The sequence below is a fragment of the Tarenaya hassleriana genome, unplaced genomic scaffold (assembly GCF_000463585.1).
Source record: "Tarenaya hassleriana unplaced genomic scaffold, ASM46358v1 Cleome4, whole genome shotgun sequence".
Lineage (NCBI taxonomy): Eukaryota > Viridiplantae > Streptophyta > Magnoliopsida > Brassicales > Cleomaceae > Tarenaya > Tarenaya hassleriana.
The window spans coordinates 4,822,837-4,837,367 of NW_010966881.1; the positions used below are offsets into that span (position 1 = coordinate 4,822,837).

Consider the following 14,531-nt stretch of genomic DNA (forward strand, 5'->3'; position numbering starts at 1 on the left):
CGGCATTCTAACCCGAATGGAGAAGTACATGAAGGTGAAAGTGCGAGGGAAGAAAAGCGAGAAGCTTCAAGAATCCGTGCCCGATCTCCTCAAGAATATATTGCTCGCGATGAAGACGAAAGGGGTACTCGTACAGAGAAGTGCACTCGGTGGAGACAGCTTGTGGGAACTGACATGGCTTCATGTCAACAACATTGTTCCGTCTTTGCGATCCGAGCTGTTCCCTGATCACGATTCTGGCTTGGCCGTTGACGGAACTGTCGCTAACCCTTCGAGCGGTTTAGCGGCTTCGTAAACAGCCACGGCCCCAGATTAACACGTTTGTGAATCGCTTGGGAGTAGTCGTCGTGATCCATCGTGTACAGAACTCAGAAAAGAGGAGTAGGAACTTGGGAAGTGTCGGATAATTCCTAAACGTATCTGATTGTATTTGTAACCCATTTACTCGCTCTGTTTGTTCTCAAGGCCGAGACGTAGGGAATTTGTTCGACAAAGCCTCTGCCTGGAAAAGCAGGTTACAGTATTGTGACCCACAAGTGCAGTGAAAAAATTAATGTATTTATAATTTTTACAAGGTTTCAAGATAGTTAAAGAGGTCCCGTTAATTTTTTATGTGGCCCCCTCCCATCTTTTTTTTCCTTCTATTTTTTGTATTATATTTTTTTAAAAAAATAGGTTATGTATTTTTTAATCACTGCAGATTTTAGGTCTTTTACTTTTTATTTTTTATTTAATTTAAAATTCTTTTCTAATACAAAATTATTTAGAAAAGTATTTTTCTAATACAAAATTACTTTAAAAAATCACAGTTATAAATATAAAATTTTGTTGTAGTTTCCATTGTTTCCATCTATTTTTAATCTTCCATTTTTTCTTAATTCTCTAACAGATTCTCTAAATCTGGTATTTAATCATATAAAAAAAACCAAATTAAATGTATATAGTGTTATAGTTTTTATTTAAAATAATTTTATTTTTATTTGTTCATCAATTTCTATATTTTAATTATATTTATAAATTTTGTTAATATTAGAAATTTTTCTCGTCTCATGGTGAAAACAAAAAATATCTTTCATATGTAGTAGTATACAAAACTTTTGAAATTAACATAAATTTTATTCGTTGTTACCGCGACCGTTGAAAGATGTTTTTTTAATAATGAATTTTATAGCGATAGTTTTGTGCAATCGGATTGGTGATCAATTTTTAAGTGATTGTTTAGTTTGTTTGATCGAAAAAAATATATTTTTACAAATAAAATTGTTATGGATATATTTTAAAAAAATAAAAATCATATAATTCAATTTTAAAATATACATAATAATATATTTTTATTGATTTTTATATTATATATATAATAATGTACCACCCTAAATTTTTTCAGGATCCGCTAGGTGATTATCGTGCTCTGTTGTAGATATATTCACTATAGTTGCAGACCGGACCCTCTACTTTGTCTAGAGTTTTCTTTACTGTCCTTTAAGGAGTTTGGGCTTCGTGAAAAATAAGGCCAATTGTGTAATATTGGTTCCAAGTTGTAAATGATCTGTCCATTTTCCAATTCCCATTTAGGCTCCAAGAAACGGTGCCCAATTAGAAACCTCCATAGCATGGAACCAACGGCTGAGATGAAAACGTGACCATAATCAACGGTGATGGTTCGAATGATTTTGTATTATTTGGCAATATTAGTGGTGATCAAGAAAACATATCCGTCGTGTCGGGTTGATTTGTTCTTTTCTTGGTAACACAAGCGAGATGGGTTTTTGTGTGTGTATATGCATGGGGTATAATAAATAACAAAAGATATCATAATTAACTTGATTCTCTAAAGAAAAAGGGGTAACTTTCCTTTAATTGAAAGGGAAACCATTTGTGACTATGCTAAAGGGTTAAATTCTAAATGGCAAATCAAAAGAAGAGAGCCGTTGAAGAAGCACTCTTATTAGGTACGAAGTTCAAAATGCTCCAACGATTCCACACATACTTCTCCTTGCCAATTTCTCATCTTGAAAGCCAGTATTAAGTAGTGTTGTTATTTGTGAATATTTATTAATTTATTTCTCAATTTATATATCAATTATGGAAAAAAAATATATCAAATCAAATAATTTTTTCGTAATATATATATATATATATATATATGTCTGATTTTTCCCTGCAATATGTAATTAATGGTTCTTTAACAGCTGAACTCTGGAGTGGAGACAGAGAGGACTGGACTGGTCTGAGCATTTCGGGTTTCCAAGTTTCTGCAGAATCTCAACATTTTAAGAAATTTCTGATTTTGGAAGATACCCTCTTAGCGAGAGGCTGAAATATTCGTCGGAGTTGAAAACGAAGAGAGGTTTTCTCGGGAAAGTTTCGAGTTTTTTTTTTCTCGGGAAACTAAAGAGCTGGATATAGATTAGAACTGAAGGATGTATCTGTATTTGTTGGCCATTTTCTCTCCTCTTCTCACCACTCCCCGCTCGTGATCCCTCGCTCCCCTTTTCGCTTTCTTTCTCTGGATGATTTTCCCCGAAATCCGACCTACATTTCACATTTACGATATCAGCCTCTGGATTCAATCCCTTAAACTTTCCCATCGAAGCTGTTTCAGAGCCTCTGATTCGCTTTTGTCGGGTATCTATTTCTGCATTTTGAAGAAACTCCACGCAAATCAATATACATAGTTCCGTGGTATTTGGGTCTCGTTTTGATTTCGTCTCCCATGAAGCGATAATGATGCTTGTCGGAGAGAAATGGAGATTAGATCAGAGGGTAATCACGCGAGGAGCGACAAGGCTCCAGCTCCGACAGTGCCCAAGCCTCGCTTGCAAATTTGGTTCGTGAGGGTCTGCTCCAGCATTTTGGTATGGACTTGCCTGGTTCAGCTCTTCGCTATCGGCGAGCTTTGGCATTCGAGGATCTTCACCGGTCTGAGCAATCAGATTTCCAGATTTTCCCGCCCAGTCGGGCCGGTCCGACCGCCGCTTCCTCTTCCATCTCCGAGTAAATTTCTGCGTATTGCTTTTTCTGGGTTCCTCGATTGATTCATGGGTGCATCAGGGTTTGATTTTTTTTTCATTGACAACGATTTGAAGGTTTAGTCTGCTTGTGAGATTTATTGGCTCATGGCTATTTCTTTCGGTGTTTGGTGGCTTAGCGGAAATGTTGATTTTTGCAGGAAATTATACAAGCAATGGTTTTCTTCGAGTATCCTGTAATGGTGGATTGAATCAAATGCGAGCCGCGGTTCGCCAATTGCTTCGATCGCTTTCTCACTCTTCGGCTTTGTTTAGGTTTCTGGATTTTGACGCATAGGCTGAAAAGTTCGTTTTTTTTTTCCAGATCTGTGACATGGTGACAGTTGCTCGGTTGTTGAACTTGACTCTTGTTGTTCCTGAGCTTGATAAGGCATCTTTCTGGGCCGATCCAAGGTTTGTTTCTATGTTTCTATGAGATCCTATGTCAAATTTACATGATGGTTTAGCTCATTTAGCACTCTCAAGCTTCATGGGTTGTGTCCTGCAGTGATTTTGAGGATATTTTCGATGTAAGACATTTCATTGATTCATTGAGAGACGAAGTTCGGATAATTAGGAGGATACCGAAGCGGTATGGCAGGAAATACGGTTACCAGCCATTTGAAATGTCGCCTGTGAGCTGGTCTGATGACAAATATTACTTGCAACAGGTTTGTGTGAAACTTTTGCTAGCCACAACCGTGCTATTTGACTTCTACTGACACTGATTGCTAGTTACTCGTTATGACAACAAGTAGAAAACAGTTTCAGAGTGTGCTTGTTCTTACTGATGAGTTTCTTGGTTGTGATTTGCCATTTTCATAGAGTATAAACTTCTATGGTCTCCATATCGATTTCTTCCTGCGTTTCTTGTTGTTCAGGTATTACCTCTTTTCAACAAGCATAAAGTTGTGCACTTCAATAGGACTGATGCCCGTTTGGCGAACAACGGTCTTCCCCTTGAACTCCAGAAGCTTAGGTGCCGGGTGAACTTCCAGGGACTGAAATTCACTCCGGGGATCGAGGCTTTGGGGTCTAAGTTGGTCGATGTTCTCCAACAAAGGGGTCCATTCGTGGCTTTGCATCTGAGATATGAGATGGACATGTTGGCTTTCTCTGGCTGCACTCGTGGCTGCACTGAAGAAGAGGCTGAAGAACTAAAAAAGATGAGGTTTTTTCCTTGCAAAAAGCTTTGTTGATTGGTGTCTACATCTTAAGTATTGTTGTTTGTCTTACAAATTGTGATTGGATTCTGTGTTCTTTCTAGGTATACATATCCATGGTGGAGAGAAAAAGAGATAGTTTCTGAGGAGAGGAGAGCTCAAGGACTGTGTCCTCTAACTCCAGAGGAAGCAGCTTTGGCTCTAACAGCACTGGGTTTCCAAAAGGATATGCAAATATACATTGCAGCTGGTGAGATTTACGGGGCCGAGAAGAGATTGACAGTTCTAAAGGAAGCATTTCCAAGAATTGTAAGCTTATGACTCATGGGTTTTTTCTTCTCTTGCGAAAAAGAGCGGATTAGTGAACTTGGTGTTCTTGCACTTTCCTGATTAATCTGATGGTATGTGGCTTCAGGTGAAAAAGGAAATGCTTTTAGGGCCAGCGGAGTTGCAACAGTTTCAGAACCATTCCTCCCAGATGGCTGCCCTAGATTTCATTGTATCGGTGGCTAGCAACACGTTTCTTCCTACGTACTATGGAAACATGGCAAAACTCGTGGAAGGTCATCGGAGGTAACTCTTCTGTGGATCGGATCATTCACTGTTCTAACAATTCAGAGTTATGCACAACTAGTTATATAAACACACATGCATCAAGACAGTTCTCACACTTGCTGAAACGGTTTGCAGAGATAAAACGGTAAGAGAAAATATACTAAACCATTTCAGTTCTGGCCATGTATGTATATTGCAGATACCTCGGGTTTAAGAGGACAATCCTTCTTGACCGCAAGAGGCTCGTGGAGCTTATCGATCTGCATCAGAACAAGACGATCTCGTGGGAACAGTTTTCAGTAGCTGTGAGGGAAGCCCACGATCAGCGAATGGGAGAGCCGACACGTAGGAGAGTAATATCTGACAAACCTAAGGAGGAAGATTACTTCTATGCTAATCCTCAAGAATGTCTTTGCAAAGGCACGACTTGCAGTGAGATGCTTGGCGCTAGAAACTACAGTTGGAGGCAGTGAAATCAAGTTTTCTGCATATGCTGAGCGTTTGCTTCCACAAGAGGAGGCCTAGGACGGTATGCAATTGCGAAAACACTAGAGAATGATAGTTCCTTCTCTGAGTTTTTCTTTCTATTGTTCATATCTTTCTTTCAGTTTTCCTGCATGTTCCTCAGGTCTACATAAGTTGAATAGATGTAATGTAACCCAAAAGAAAAGAAGAAGCTGTATCATCTTATAGAATTTTGAAAAGAATAACCTAAGATACAGATTGCAACAGGTCTCAGTTATTCCCCCCCTTGGGGCTTGATTTCATCTCTACTGTTTGATGCTAAGCTGGTGAAGATTTTCTTCCTTGACTTGAATTTGCAGCTCAAACCTGTATGAATTGAACTATGAACTCTCGCTTGGTTTCCCAGAAGATAGTAAGTGGTAAGCCTTTTCGTTCAATTCACAGTTCCACTGCCACTCAACTAAAGTGTGTTCCAAAACAAGCAATCATTCTCAAACCCTGTTTCATTCTTTTGCCATATTTCTCCGTTCTTGTAAAGATTCCTTATTCTTGTTCCTTTTTTTGTAATAAAAAGAAACCCTCTTGCTTGTATTCGAAAGGGAGAGACTGGTATGTAAAACCCACAGAGCAAGACAAAACATATGGGGAGTATGTGCAAATCCAATTGGTCGAGAAAAATAACTTCGTTTAAGGTTATGTAAATGATGGGCCATTACAGTTCAAGTTTTCACAAGAACCAGTAGAAAAAGCATATGAACATAGTGGACACACATTGGATATGAAGATGGATTATTCTTCTTTTATTTTCGGTAATTAGAATGTGCTTTAGCCACCCACATGAGATACGGTTCTCGGTGACTTGAAAAAGCCAGACTTCGAGACATGAACCAAAGTTGTTCAAAGTAGACAGATATAGAAAATGGAAATGCACTGACCAGACAGAATATGAGGCAACAAGATGTTTCTTATATTCTAATTCAAACCTGAAGCAGGAAAATTATAACCGAACCTTAAGAAAAACAGTACAAGGTCAAGTAAAAAATATACAGGGAGGAAGGATAAAAGATATGAACAGAGTACACCGATGAGCGACAAGTCAAGAACATGGGTTGCCTAGAATGATGCTTGACAGGGTTATGCAGAAATCAAACGTTAAGCTCAATAACGATGCAAAGAAAATACCCAGAGATGATTCGCAATGTTTCACATCTCGGAAAGATGAGACATATGTGGACAAAGATTGAATGGTAAAGATCCAGAAAAGTCACATAAAGCTGAAGGCTTTTAAGAATCTTAGATGTATGAACCCATAAGTGGACAACGATTGAGATAGAAATATAGAATCACATTGATAACCAAAACATGAGCCAGAAAATGCAGCAACCGTAAGCAATCACTAAAAAGTCACCATCTTTATTTGGAACAAGGAACAAATCACATGAAAATGGCCTGAAAGTTATCAATTTGGATAAACCACAGGTCCACAGAGCAAAAGCCAGCTTGATACATAGAAACATTCATGGGCATTAAGCAAGTAATGAACTTTAAACACTTTGCAGAATCAAAATCGAAGTATTCATTGAGATGGAACTGAATTTGCAGTGTCAACCAAACAATTGATCTCAGTCAATGGACTTATTTCTTACTCAGACAATAATTTTAATCAGAGACGAAAGCCGATCAATATGTTGATCTTGTAGATCAACGAATCTAACAAGGAAAATCTTGTTCCTAGCTAACAATTCCTCGAAATTTCAGCGTTGGTCCGCCATCAAATCAACAAGAGACCAGAAAGTTACCTAAGACTCAGCTTTCTTTCCCAATTCCGTCAAACCCTCGTTTCCCTTCGATCCCTCTGCTTCCTTCTTAGCCTCCTCCTCCGCCTTCTCTCGTTCCAACTCCATCTTCGCCTCCTCCTGCGCAGCCTTCTCCGCCCTCAGGATCGGCTCATAGTAATCGGCGTGAGCGTCCATACACTTCTTGAGCGAAGCCGTGACCTCCGTACACTTCGTGACGATATCTTCCTCGTTCTTCTCAGCTTCCTCTATGCAATTTTCCCACGCTATAAAGCTTTCCTTGCAACCACCTCCTTTCATGAACAGGCAAAACCCGCACTCGCCTTCCTCTTCATCGTCTTCATCTTCCTCGATTTCGTCTCCTTCCTTCGATCGATTCAAATCTTCTTTCGGAGCTTCAGATTCCGCCGGATCTCGCAAATTGGTCGACGAATCTCCCTGCGGCGTCGACGGATCGTCTCTGTTTCGAGTTTCGGCGTCGGATTTCGTCGTTTTCAGATCCGCAGTTGCCATAATCGTACTCTCGTCGGATAACGAGTCAATTGTTAGAAAAATCGCTAGGGTTTGTAATTGTCTTTGTACTGCAAAAGACTAAAGAGGAAGACTCCCCTTAAAACCCCTCAAAAACCCCTTTGTCGCTATTTAAATAATAAAAAGAAAAAAGAAATACATTGTATTTAACGGAATCGGAGTCAGACCGCGAGTCAGCTTCTAGAAACTCGCTATGGTTTGCCGTTACCGTGAAGTCCACGTGATTAGCACGTTCCGTTTGTCTCCGACTGAAAATTTTCGTCGAAACTTAGCTACAGCCCCTAAACTATTGATAATTCTAATTATTTCTCCATAGTATGTTTAGTTTCAAAAACCTCCCCCATCTCTCAATAGTCAGTTTGGCAACTTTGGTAAGAACTCTGCTGATAGCTGAAGAGGAAACGCATCAACATATCACCCCCTCTCATCTGTATCTCCATCTGTCCTCATTATTACAGCGACCGTTACAGAATGTTCTTCCGCCAAGAAGAACATCCCATGGTTGGTCATGAGGACAAACAACTACCTTGTCCCATTCTCGATCTCCTCATTCGAGGGCATGAGCTCAAGAAGTTGTTTCCAGAGAAAGGAACAGTCTTTCACCACTTGGGTCGGTATCTTTTCCATCCTTATCCGAATCACATCTTGGGACCGGTAACAAAGAGTTGGCCATCAGATAAAAAATTCTTTGATGAAAGGTCTGGTGCATCTCCTCATATGACCCGCCAAATCGCTACCCAAGTTTAAGAAAAGAAGAGCCGATTACTAATCCATCAGAAGCCTCGAAACACAAGGCTGTCTTTGTCTTGGTCACATCCCCGACGAAAGCGTACTCTGAAATCTTGAAAACCATGTACAGGGAAAGCCCTACTGTAATGCCAGCCAAGTCATGAAGGACGCCGACAAACTGAGAAGCTTATGCGCAACGGCAACGGGAAAGCCTGGGAAGAAATGATATCTCCTTAGTTTAACCGATAAATCGGTAATAAGTGCCTGGTCTACCATTCGGGTGTGTTGCTCCGGGTCTTGGATTCTCTATAGAGCCCGAAAACCAGACAAGAATGCAATGCCAAAGAAAGGAATTGGCAATGGTTATGGTGTTTCCTCATGGAATGGTGTTAGCTGGGGCACCTGAAGTAATCTGACAACTCATGACTAAATTAGCAAAGATGCTATTTCCAGCCTCAACCAATTGTAGTCCGAGAGGGGTTTTGGACAACAATTTATGCAATTTCATGAAAAGAAAATTCTGTAATTTTTAGATTTAAAAAATAGTTATATATTATTGTCTAAAAATGTTGTAGTTAAATGCAGACGACGTCTAACTAACAAAAAAACATAATCCATCAAAATGAAGGGTGATTATTTCCAGATTGTGATTGTATTTAACAGTAATAATCGAAAAGACAAGAGAAAAATAGTTTCAGAGGCGTCCAGTGTTGGGAAATGGAAGGAACTCAGGCCAGAGACATCCTGACCAACTTATCGTACAAGATTCTGTCATCCCTTCCAGTGTTGCTCTCCAACAACGCGCTTTGCACCAGTTCCTGATACCCAATATTACCCAAAAGAAAGAAATAATGAATAATAATGGGAGAAACCAATCGGATTTTCTAAAGGCAAGTCATCCATCAGATAGAATGTTAGCAATCACCTTTACTTCGCGGTGAGACAGGAACTTCCCTAAGCTGTGGATGATCAACCTCATGTCTTCCACCTGCAACAACAATTTCAGATTCATCTCCAAAAAAAATGACCTTTGAATTGTTTTGTTTAGTGTTGAGCTTCTCCTCTCACCCTGATGTAGCCAACTTGGTAGCGGTCAAAGAACCTAAATGCCTGAACCCATAGAAAAGGAATTCCAAATCAAATTCATTGTGAGTGAAAGTGTCTCTTTTTAAGTTTGCAGGGAGTATACTTTACTTTTACCTGTAACAACTCCTTATTAACCTTTTCTTCTCTCTTTGGCGCATCAGAAGCTACCTTATCCTTGTCTGCTTCCAGGTCCGGCTTTATTTCAGGTGCTTCGTGATCAGTCTTGTCCTCTGCCGATTCATCTTTTGTTTCTTTTTTCTCAGTTGCCGCCTCCTCAACCTCGGTAGCAGGAGGATCAGCAGCAGTGGCATTAGTCTTCTCTGGCTGCTCATCATTCTTGTGCTGTAAAAAGAAACAATAAAGAAGCGAAAATATTCAATAGTTAAACCATTTGTGGTACAATTCAATGCCAAATTTCTTAAGATTGAACTTCAGAAGGGCTGCACTATGAAAACAGCTTGGCAGATGAGTAAATCATACCTCCTCACCAGGCCCTTGCTCTGGATTTGCATCCCCAGTTTCCTCGTTTTCTTCAGGGTCTTCTTCCATATCCTCTTCAGGATCTTCTTCCGGATCCTCTTCTTCAGGATCCTCTTCTTCTTCATCAGCCTTATCATCCAACTTCTCCTCGCTTTCCACTTCCATAGAAGTAGCCTCATTACCGGTAACTTCTTTATCGCATGAAACTTCTTCAGTGTTTGCAACAGCTTCCTTGACCAAAACTTCTTTATCATCCATTGGAGCATCGGATCCAGGTTTAACAGAGGTATCTTTTTCTGGATGTTCACCTGTCTTCTGACGCTTTGTTGGGGATTTTGCCTCGCTTTCCTTGGCAGATATCTCTTCCTGATGCCTCTTCCGTTGATTTCTTTGTCTCACAAATTTCACACGGAGTATCTTTATGGGGGGAAATGAGGGGGAAAAGGAAAAACATAAGCAAGTTTGTGGCGACTCTGAACCAAAAGATAATTCAGGAACAATGACCACAAACTAACCTGGAGAAAGGCCAAAATACGGCAACCCATTTGATATTGAAGCATCTCAAACATCGCTTCAGCAAACAATGAAAGCTGCCAGGATCACATGCAATGTATAGTGTGATAAGTAAGCTGATTGCTTCAGTAGAATCAGTAGTATTACCAAAAGTAGTCTACCAAGCCCAATGAGAAAGAAAATGAAAATAAAATGTTTATAAAGACTAAACAAAGTATAAGAGAGATGGAAACCCGCAAAGAAAAAAGGACATTATTGACCTTGACAAAAATAACCTGGAAAACTGACCTCAAATGATGATTCGTCAAAGTCCTTGTCAGTGTAATCCAAGAGCGAATCCAGGGAGACCGAGAGGGAACGCAACTGCTAAAACAAAGGATCGCAGATTAGAGAAAGATATTTCTTCAGAAAGTTGTAACATAAAACTTTCTTGTGGTCAACATACTTTAGAGTCTTTGTTTCGTTTCATTTGTAGAATGAATCCTGGACGAGGAGGTTCCTCAGATTTTTTCCTGTCCTTGATTTCTTTATTCACAAGAATCCTGGACTCATCTTTACCATCTCTCTCTTTCGTCTCTTTCTCGATACATTTTTCTTTTCCCTTCGTTTCACCAGCATCATTCCCATTAACCTTTTTCCCTTCAGATGGAATCTCTGAGTTGTTCTCTCCCTCAACCTTCATCTCCTTTTTTTCATCTTTTGGAGATTTGGGCGTTTGTTTGGTCTCAACTGTTTTGACCTCTGCATCCTTCACACCTGAATCAGGTGGATTCTTACCCGCCTCCACTACCTTTTTCTCACCATTATCCCCATCTTTCTTCATTTCACTATTGCTGTCTACTTCAGCAGCCTTCTGTTTAGGCACCCTTTTGATAATTTTCTTCTTTACAGTTGTCTTTGTAGAGGCCTGTTCCGTAGCCTTCGCACTGGGATCTAAGCTGTCAACAGGCTTATCTTTAGATATCCCTGTAGTGGATCCTATCTCCACTCCGGTGCTCTTCACTTCATTCTGGGTGTCTTTTGCCATTGTCCCCTTTTCCTCATTCTGTTTGGCTTTTGCCACAACCCTTTTCACTACTTTTTTCTTAGCAGCTGTACCTGAGGATTCTTCTTGTGGGGCTGACGTCTCTGATTTGGCAACCTGCTCAGATGCATCCTTCTCATCAGACTTCTCATCTTTTTTACCAGTTGCTTTACTTCCATTAACAGGTCTTCTAACTACTCTTTTGATAATCTTTTTCACGGTCTTCTTAGTTCCAGTTGTCTGAGCTCCAGAAGCTTCTCCCTGTGATGTTTTATCTGCATCTTTGGCTACTTTACTAGCATCATCAATGTCCTTTTCCATGTTAACACTGTCTTTCTTAACCTCATCCTTCAGGGAGAGTAGACTCTCTCTTTCAGCAATAACTTTCCTATGCGCCAACCATTGGGCTCTCCAAGAATCAAATGAAGGAAGGCAATCTGATAAATCCGGCACAAATAAAACTGTGGTCTCTTTGTAACTAAAGAGTCCATCTTCACCAACTCTGTCGTAATGTATCTGCAAAGGAAAAAAATAAGCAAAAGAAAAGGTAAGTGCCCTATGCACTAATATTAGATAGTCTAACCTATCACAGATATGCCAATCTAGACATAATCATCCAAACACTTCAATGCAATCTGAGGCAAAGAGGCAAAATAATACCTCGAGAAAAGGGTTCCAGTTACGGCAATTGCGCAAATCAAGTTGAAGCATATCCTTTGTGTATCTGCAATGCAAAGGCCCTCTCAAGCCTCAAACAAGGAACAAAGAGTGACAAATCTCCATGTAAAAAAGTCCAAATAAAGCAACAGACCTCAAGACTGTCTGAATTAGGGAAGATGGATCAACTGATGGGTCCTTGCCATCTGCAGGATCCCATGGACCACCAATTGCTGTGAGAGAATGATCCTTTTTAAGAACTGCAAATTTTAGAATGTTACATATATGGGGTATACGATCTTCAAATATTTTGTCTGAAGAAAGATCTTCCAGAGCAGTCCTGCTAAGCCCGCTCATCAAAATCATCTGAATAACAGAAAGAAAGAAACAACCATTACACACAAGCAAGTTTCTTACAAGTACTAGAAAAAAACATATCAGAAATACAGATCAATCAGATCTATACAGTAATGCAACTTGCATTTCACAATATCCAGAAGCGATAAGTAATCATCTAAAAGATATAAGGGCCAAGCACTGAACATCAACTCAAACAAAAAGAAAGAATATAACGCAGAGGGATGTAATCTAATCTAGCGACAACCGACCTTAGCATTCCACACATTATTTCCACCAGATCTAAAAGGTGCTTCAGCCAGTGACTTGTTGAGAATATCTTTAACAGCAACCCCATCATCTTCAATGCAATCATGTTCAAAGCTGCTCCAACTCAGTAGAAGAACGTCAGATTCACTAAACCATCTAAGAATATATAATACAACACAAGTTCGAGAAGATAAAACACAAAAATGGTACAAGGTTTAATTCTAGTAGACTTAGTCAATAAAACAAATTGTAAAGCTTCTGTCCATTAAATCTATTTCCCATTCCAAATGAAGCAAACAAGTGGAGTCGTATAGAGAAAATGAAAAAACGTATTTTCTCGGACGGACAAAATGTAACTCCAAAAGCAAAAAGATTAAAGCACCTGACAGCAGTATGCATAGAGAGGGTAAGCTTTTGCTTCGGCCAGTTCACTACAACCTGAAAGATATAAAGAGGGGGTTAAGCATGCAACAAAGCACCCACTAAAGATATCTTTAGAATTAGAGAGTAGTTGATAAGCAGAAAAACAATAATACCTTTGAGAGCTCAGAAGGCACAAAAATTCTAGGATACCGTCTACCAATTGTCAAATAATCCCTCTCCTCATCAACCAATCGGGTGGAAGAGACCTGCAAAAAGAAGTAAAATCATCAAGTGAAAATGATTTTCCACATCAATAATGAGGATAGCAGTATGCCGATACAGAGGGCAGGTAGCTGCTTCATGCCGAACCGAGTGGTAAAAATAATTTTTTATACATAATCAGCGGAAAAAAATACAAATCTAAGGTAGACATCTTTGATTGGTGCAAAAAAAAAGATATAAGCATCTCAGGTCTCATCCTTCTGAACGTTCCATATTGCCATCAATCTTAGTCCAAAAATCTCATCCAGGAAAGTTTTGAACCAAAACACAACACATGCCAATGTTGGCCTCCGAGACAACACAAGAAATAAGGAACTATTACGGCAGCTTGTGCTAAGGTACTGCAACAAGAAAGTTCTCATAACTTCAAGAGAGTGATAAATAACATCAAAGGAAGGATGCAGCGGATCAGAAACTTGATCAAAATAACTGGGAAATGCCACCTAAATTAGGTGGCAAAGAAAAGAACAAGGAATATTCACCCGAAGAGGAAGATATCAAATGGAACGAATGGTGCACAAGCAAGCTGAACTCAGAAGAAAATAGAACAAAAAAAGAGGTCCCAGTAAGCAAATAGAGGAGGAAAATGAAATGCATCGAGAATTGTCTCGGGAGCTGAGAGTGTACTTGAACCAGAGGCCAAGAGAAGGAAGGAAACAAGTCCCCAGCGAAGATTTAAGAACACCAGGAGAATTTATATGCAGAAAGGAAGATCATGAGAATCCCTGCAGTGGAGGTAATAGCATCATTGAATGATGATACTCTTGAAACACTGTTTTACCTTGCATACATAATCTCTCCTTATCGGCTCAACCGGCGAAGGGCGCCTTCAGGCATAACAGAAACCAAGTTAGTGTCCAAGGCGTCAACACAAAGAATGCCCTGTATTCCAGTTGAAGAGCGTGACAGAGATCGAAAAAGAACCTATTTGAAGCTTCATGATGTGGTGCATCTCGCCGTAAGGAGGAACTACGTACATCCCTACTAACTGCTCTTGGTATTGGAGTTCGTTCCTTTCTGTCCCTCGAAATAGCTCTAGGGGTTGGAGTCCGTACACGCTTCATCTCAAGGGCACGTTTACGCTCCCGTTCCCGTTCCCTTTCCTTCTCTCGCTGTTCCAGAATCCGTTTCCTTTCGAGGTCTCTTTCCCGTTGTCGGTCTCTTTCTCTTTGCCGTTCACGTTCCCGTTGCCGCTCGCGTTCTCTCTCCCGTTCACGTTCCCTCTCTCTTTCTCGCTCTTTATCTCTAGCACGTTGACTCTCACGGCGACGCT

The 14,531-nt window shown here is 40.0% G+C and overlaps 4 protein-coding genes across 4 annotated transcripts in view; 2 read left to right on the top strand and 2 right to left on the bottom strand.

The window, feature by feature from the left end:
* The window catches only part of LOC104824072 (ARF guanine-nucleotide exchange factor GNOM), a 5,669-nt gene extending 5,057 nt beyond the window's left edge, over nucleotides 1-612 (top strand). The window contains exon 3 of the mRNA XM_019203768.1: nucleotides 1-612. Within this exon, the coding sequence (XP_019059313.1) occupies nucleotides 1-295 (295 nt within the window). The 3' untranslated portion in view covers nucleotides 296-612.
* A 1,577-nt stretch (nucleotides 613-2,189) lies between these two features.
* LOC104824073 (uncharacterized protein At1g04910-like) lies at nucleotides 2,190-5,493 on the top strand. The gene is made up of 8 exons (XM_019203828.1): nucleotides 2,190-2,994; nucleotides 3,170-3,237; nucleotides 3,334-3,422; nucleotides 3,517-3,679; nucleotides 3,890-4,179; nucleotides 4,276-4,480; nucleotides 4,587-4,744; nucleotides 4,926-5,493. Exons 1-8 carry the CDS (start codon nucleotides 2,745-2,747, stop codon nucleotides 5,197-5,199), a joined length of 1,497 nt encoding a protein of 498 aa, XP_019059373.1. The 5' UTR covers nucleotides 2,190-2,744; the 3' UTR covers nucleotides 5,200-5,493.
* Nucleotides 5,494-6,749: 1,256 nt separating this feature from the next.
* Nucleotides 6,750-7,607, bottom strand: LOC104824074. The gene has a single exon (XM_010556002.2). The coding sequence runs from the start codon at nucleotides 7,498-7,500 to the stop codon at nucleotides 6,991-6,993; it is 510 nt and encodes a 169-aa protein (XP_010554304.1). The 5' UTR covers nucleotides 7,501-7,607; the 3' UTR covers nucleotides 6,750-6,990.
* A 1,237-nt stretch (nucleotides 7,608-8,844) lies between these two features.
* LOC104824075 overlaps nucleotides 8,845-14,531 on the bottom strand; it is an 8,117-nt gene continuing 2,430 nt past the window's right edge. Inside the window, exons 7-21 of the mRNA XM_010556003.1 lie at nucleotides 14,183-14,531; nucleotides 14,040-14,085; nucleotides 13,150-13,242; nucleotides 12,996-13,051; nucleotides 12,616-12,727; nucleotides 12,162-12,373; nucleotides 12,011-12,074; nucleotides 10,772-11,866; nucleotides 10,615-10,692; nucleotides 10,329-10,403; nucleotides 9,814-10,230; nucleotides 9,448-9,675; nucleotides 9,316-9,357; nucleotides 9,173-9,235; nucleotides 8,845-9,065 (exon numbers count right to left, since the gene is read on the bottom strand). Coding sequence (XP_010554305.1) covers nucleotides 8,976-9,065; nucleotides 9,173-9,235; nucleotides 9,316-9,357; nucleotides 9,448-9,675; nucleotides 9,814-10,230; nucleotides 10,329-10,403; nucleotides 10,615-10,692; nucleotides 10,772-11,866; nucleotides 12,011-12,074; nucleotides 12,162-12,373; nucleotides 12,616-12,727; nucleotides 12,996-13,051; nucleotides 13,150-13,242; nucleotides 14,040-14,085; nucleotides 14,183-14,531 — 3,020 coding nt within the window. The 3' untranslated portion in view covers nucleotides 8,845-8,975. The remainder of the gene's footprint in view (nucleotides 9,066-9,172; nucleotides 9,236-9,315; nucleotides 9,358-9,447; nucleotides 9,676-9,813; nucleotides 10,231-10,328; nucleotides 10,404-10,614; nucleotides 10,693-10,771; nucleotides 11,867-12,010; nucleotides 12,075-12,161; nucleotides 12,374-12,615; nucleotides 12,728-12,995; nucleotides 13,052-13,149; nucleotides 13,243-14,039; nucleotides 14,086-14,182) is intronic.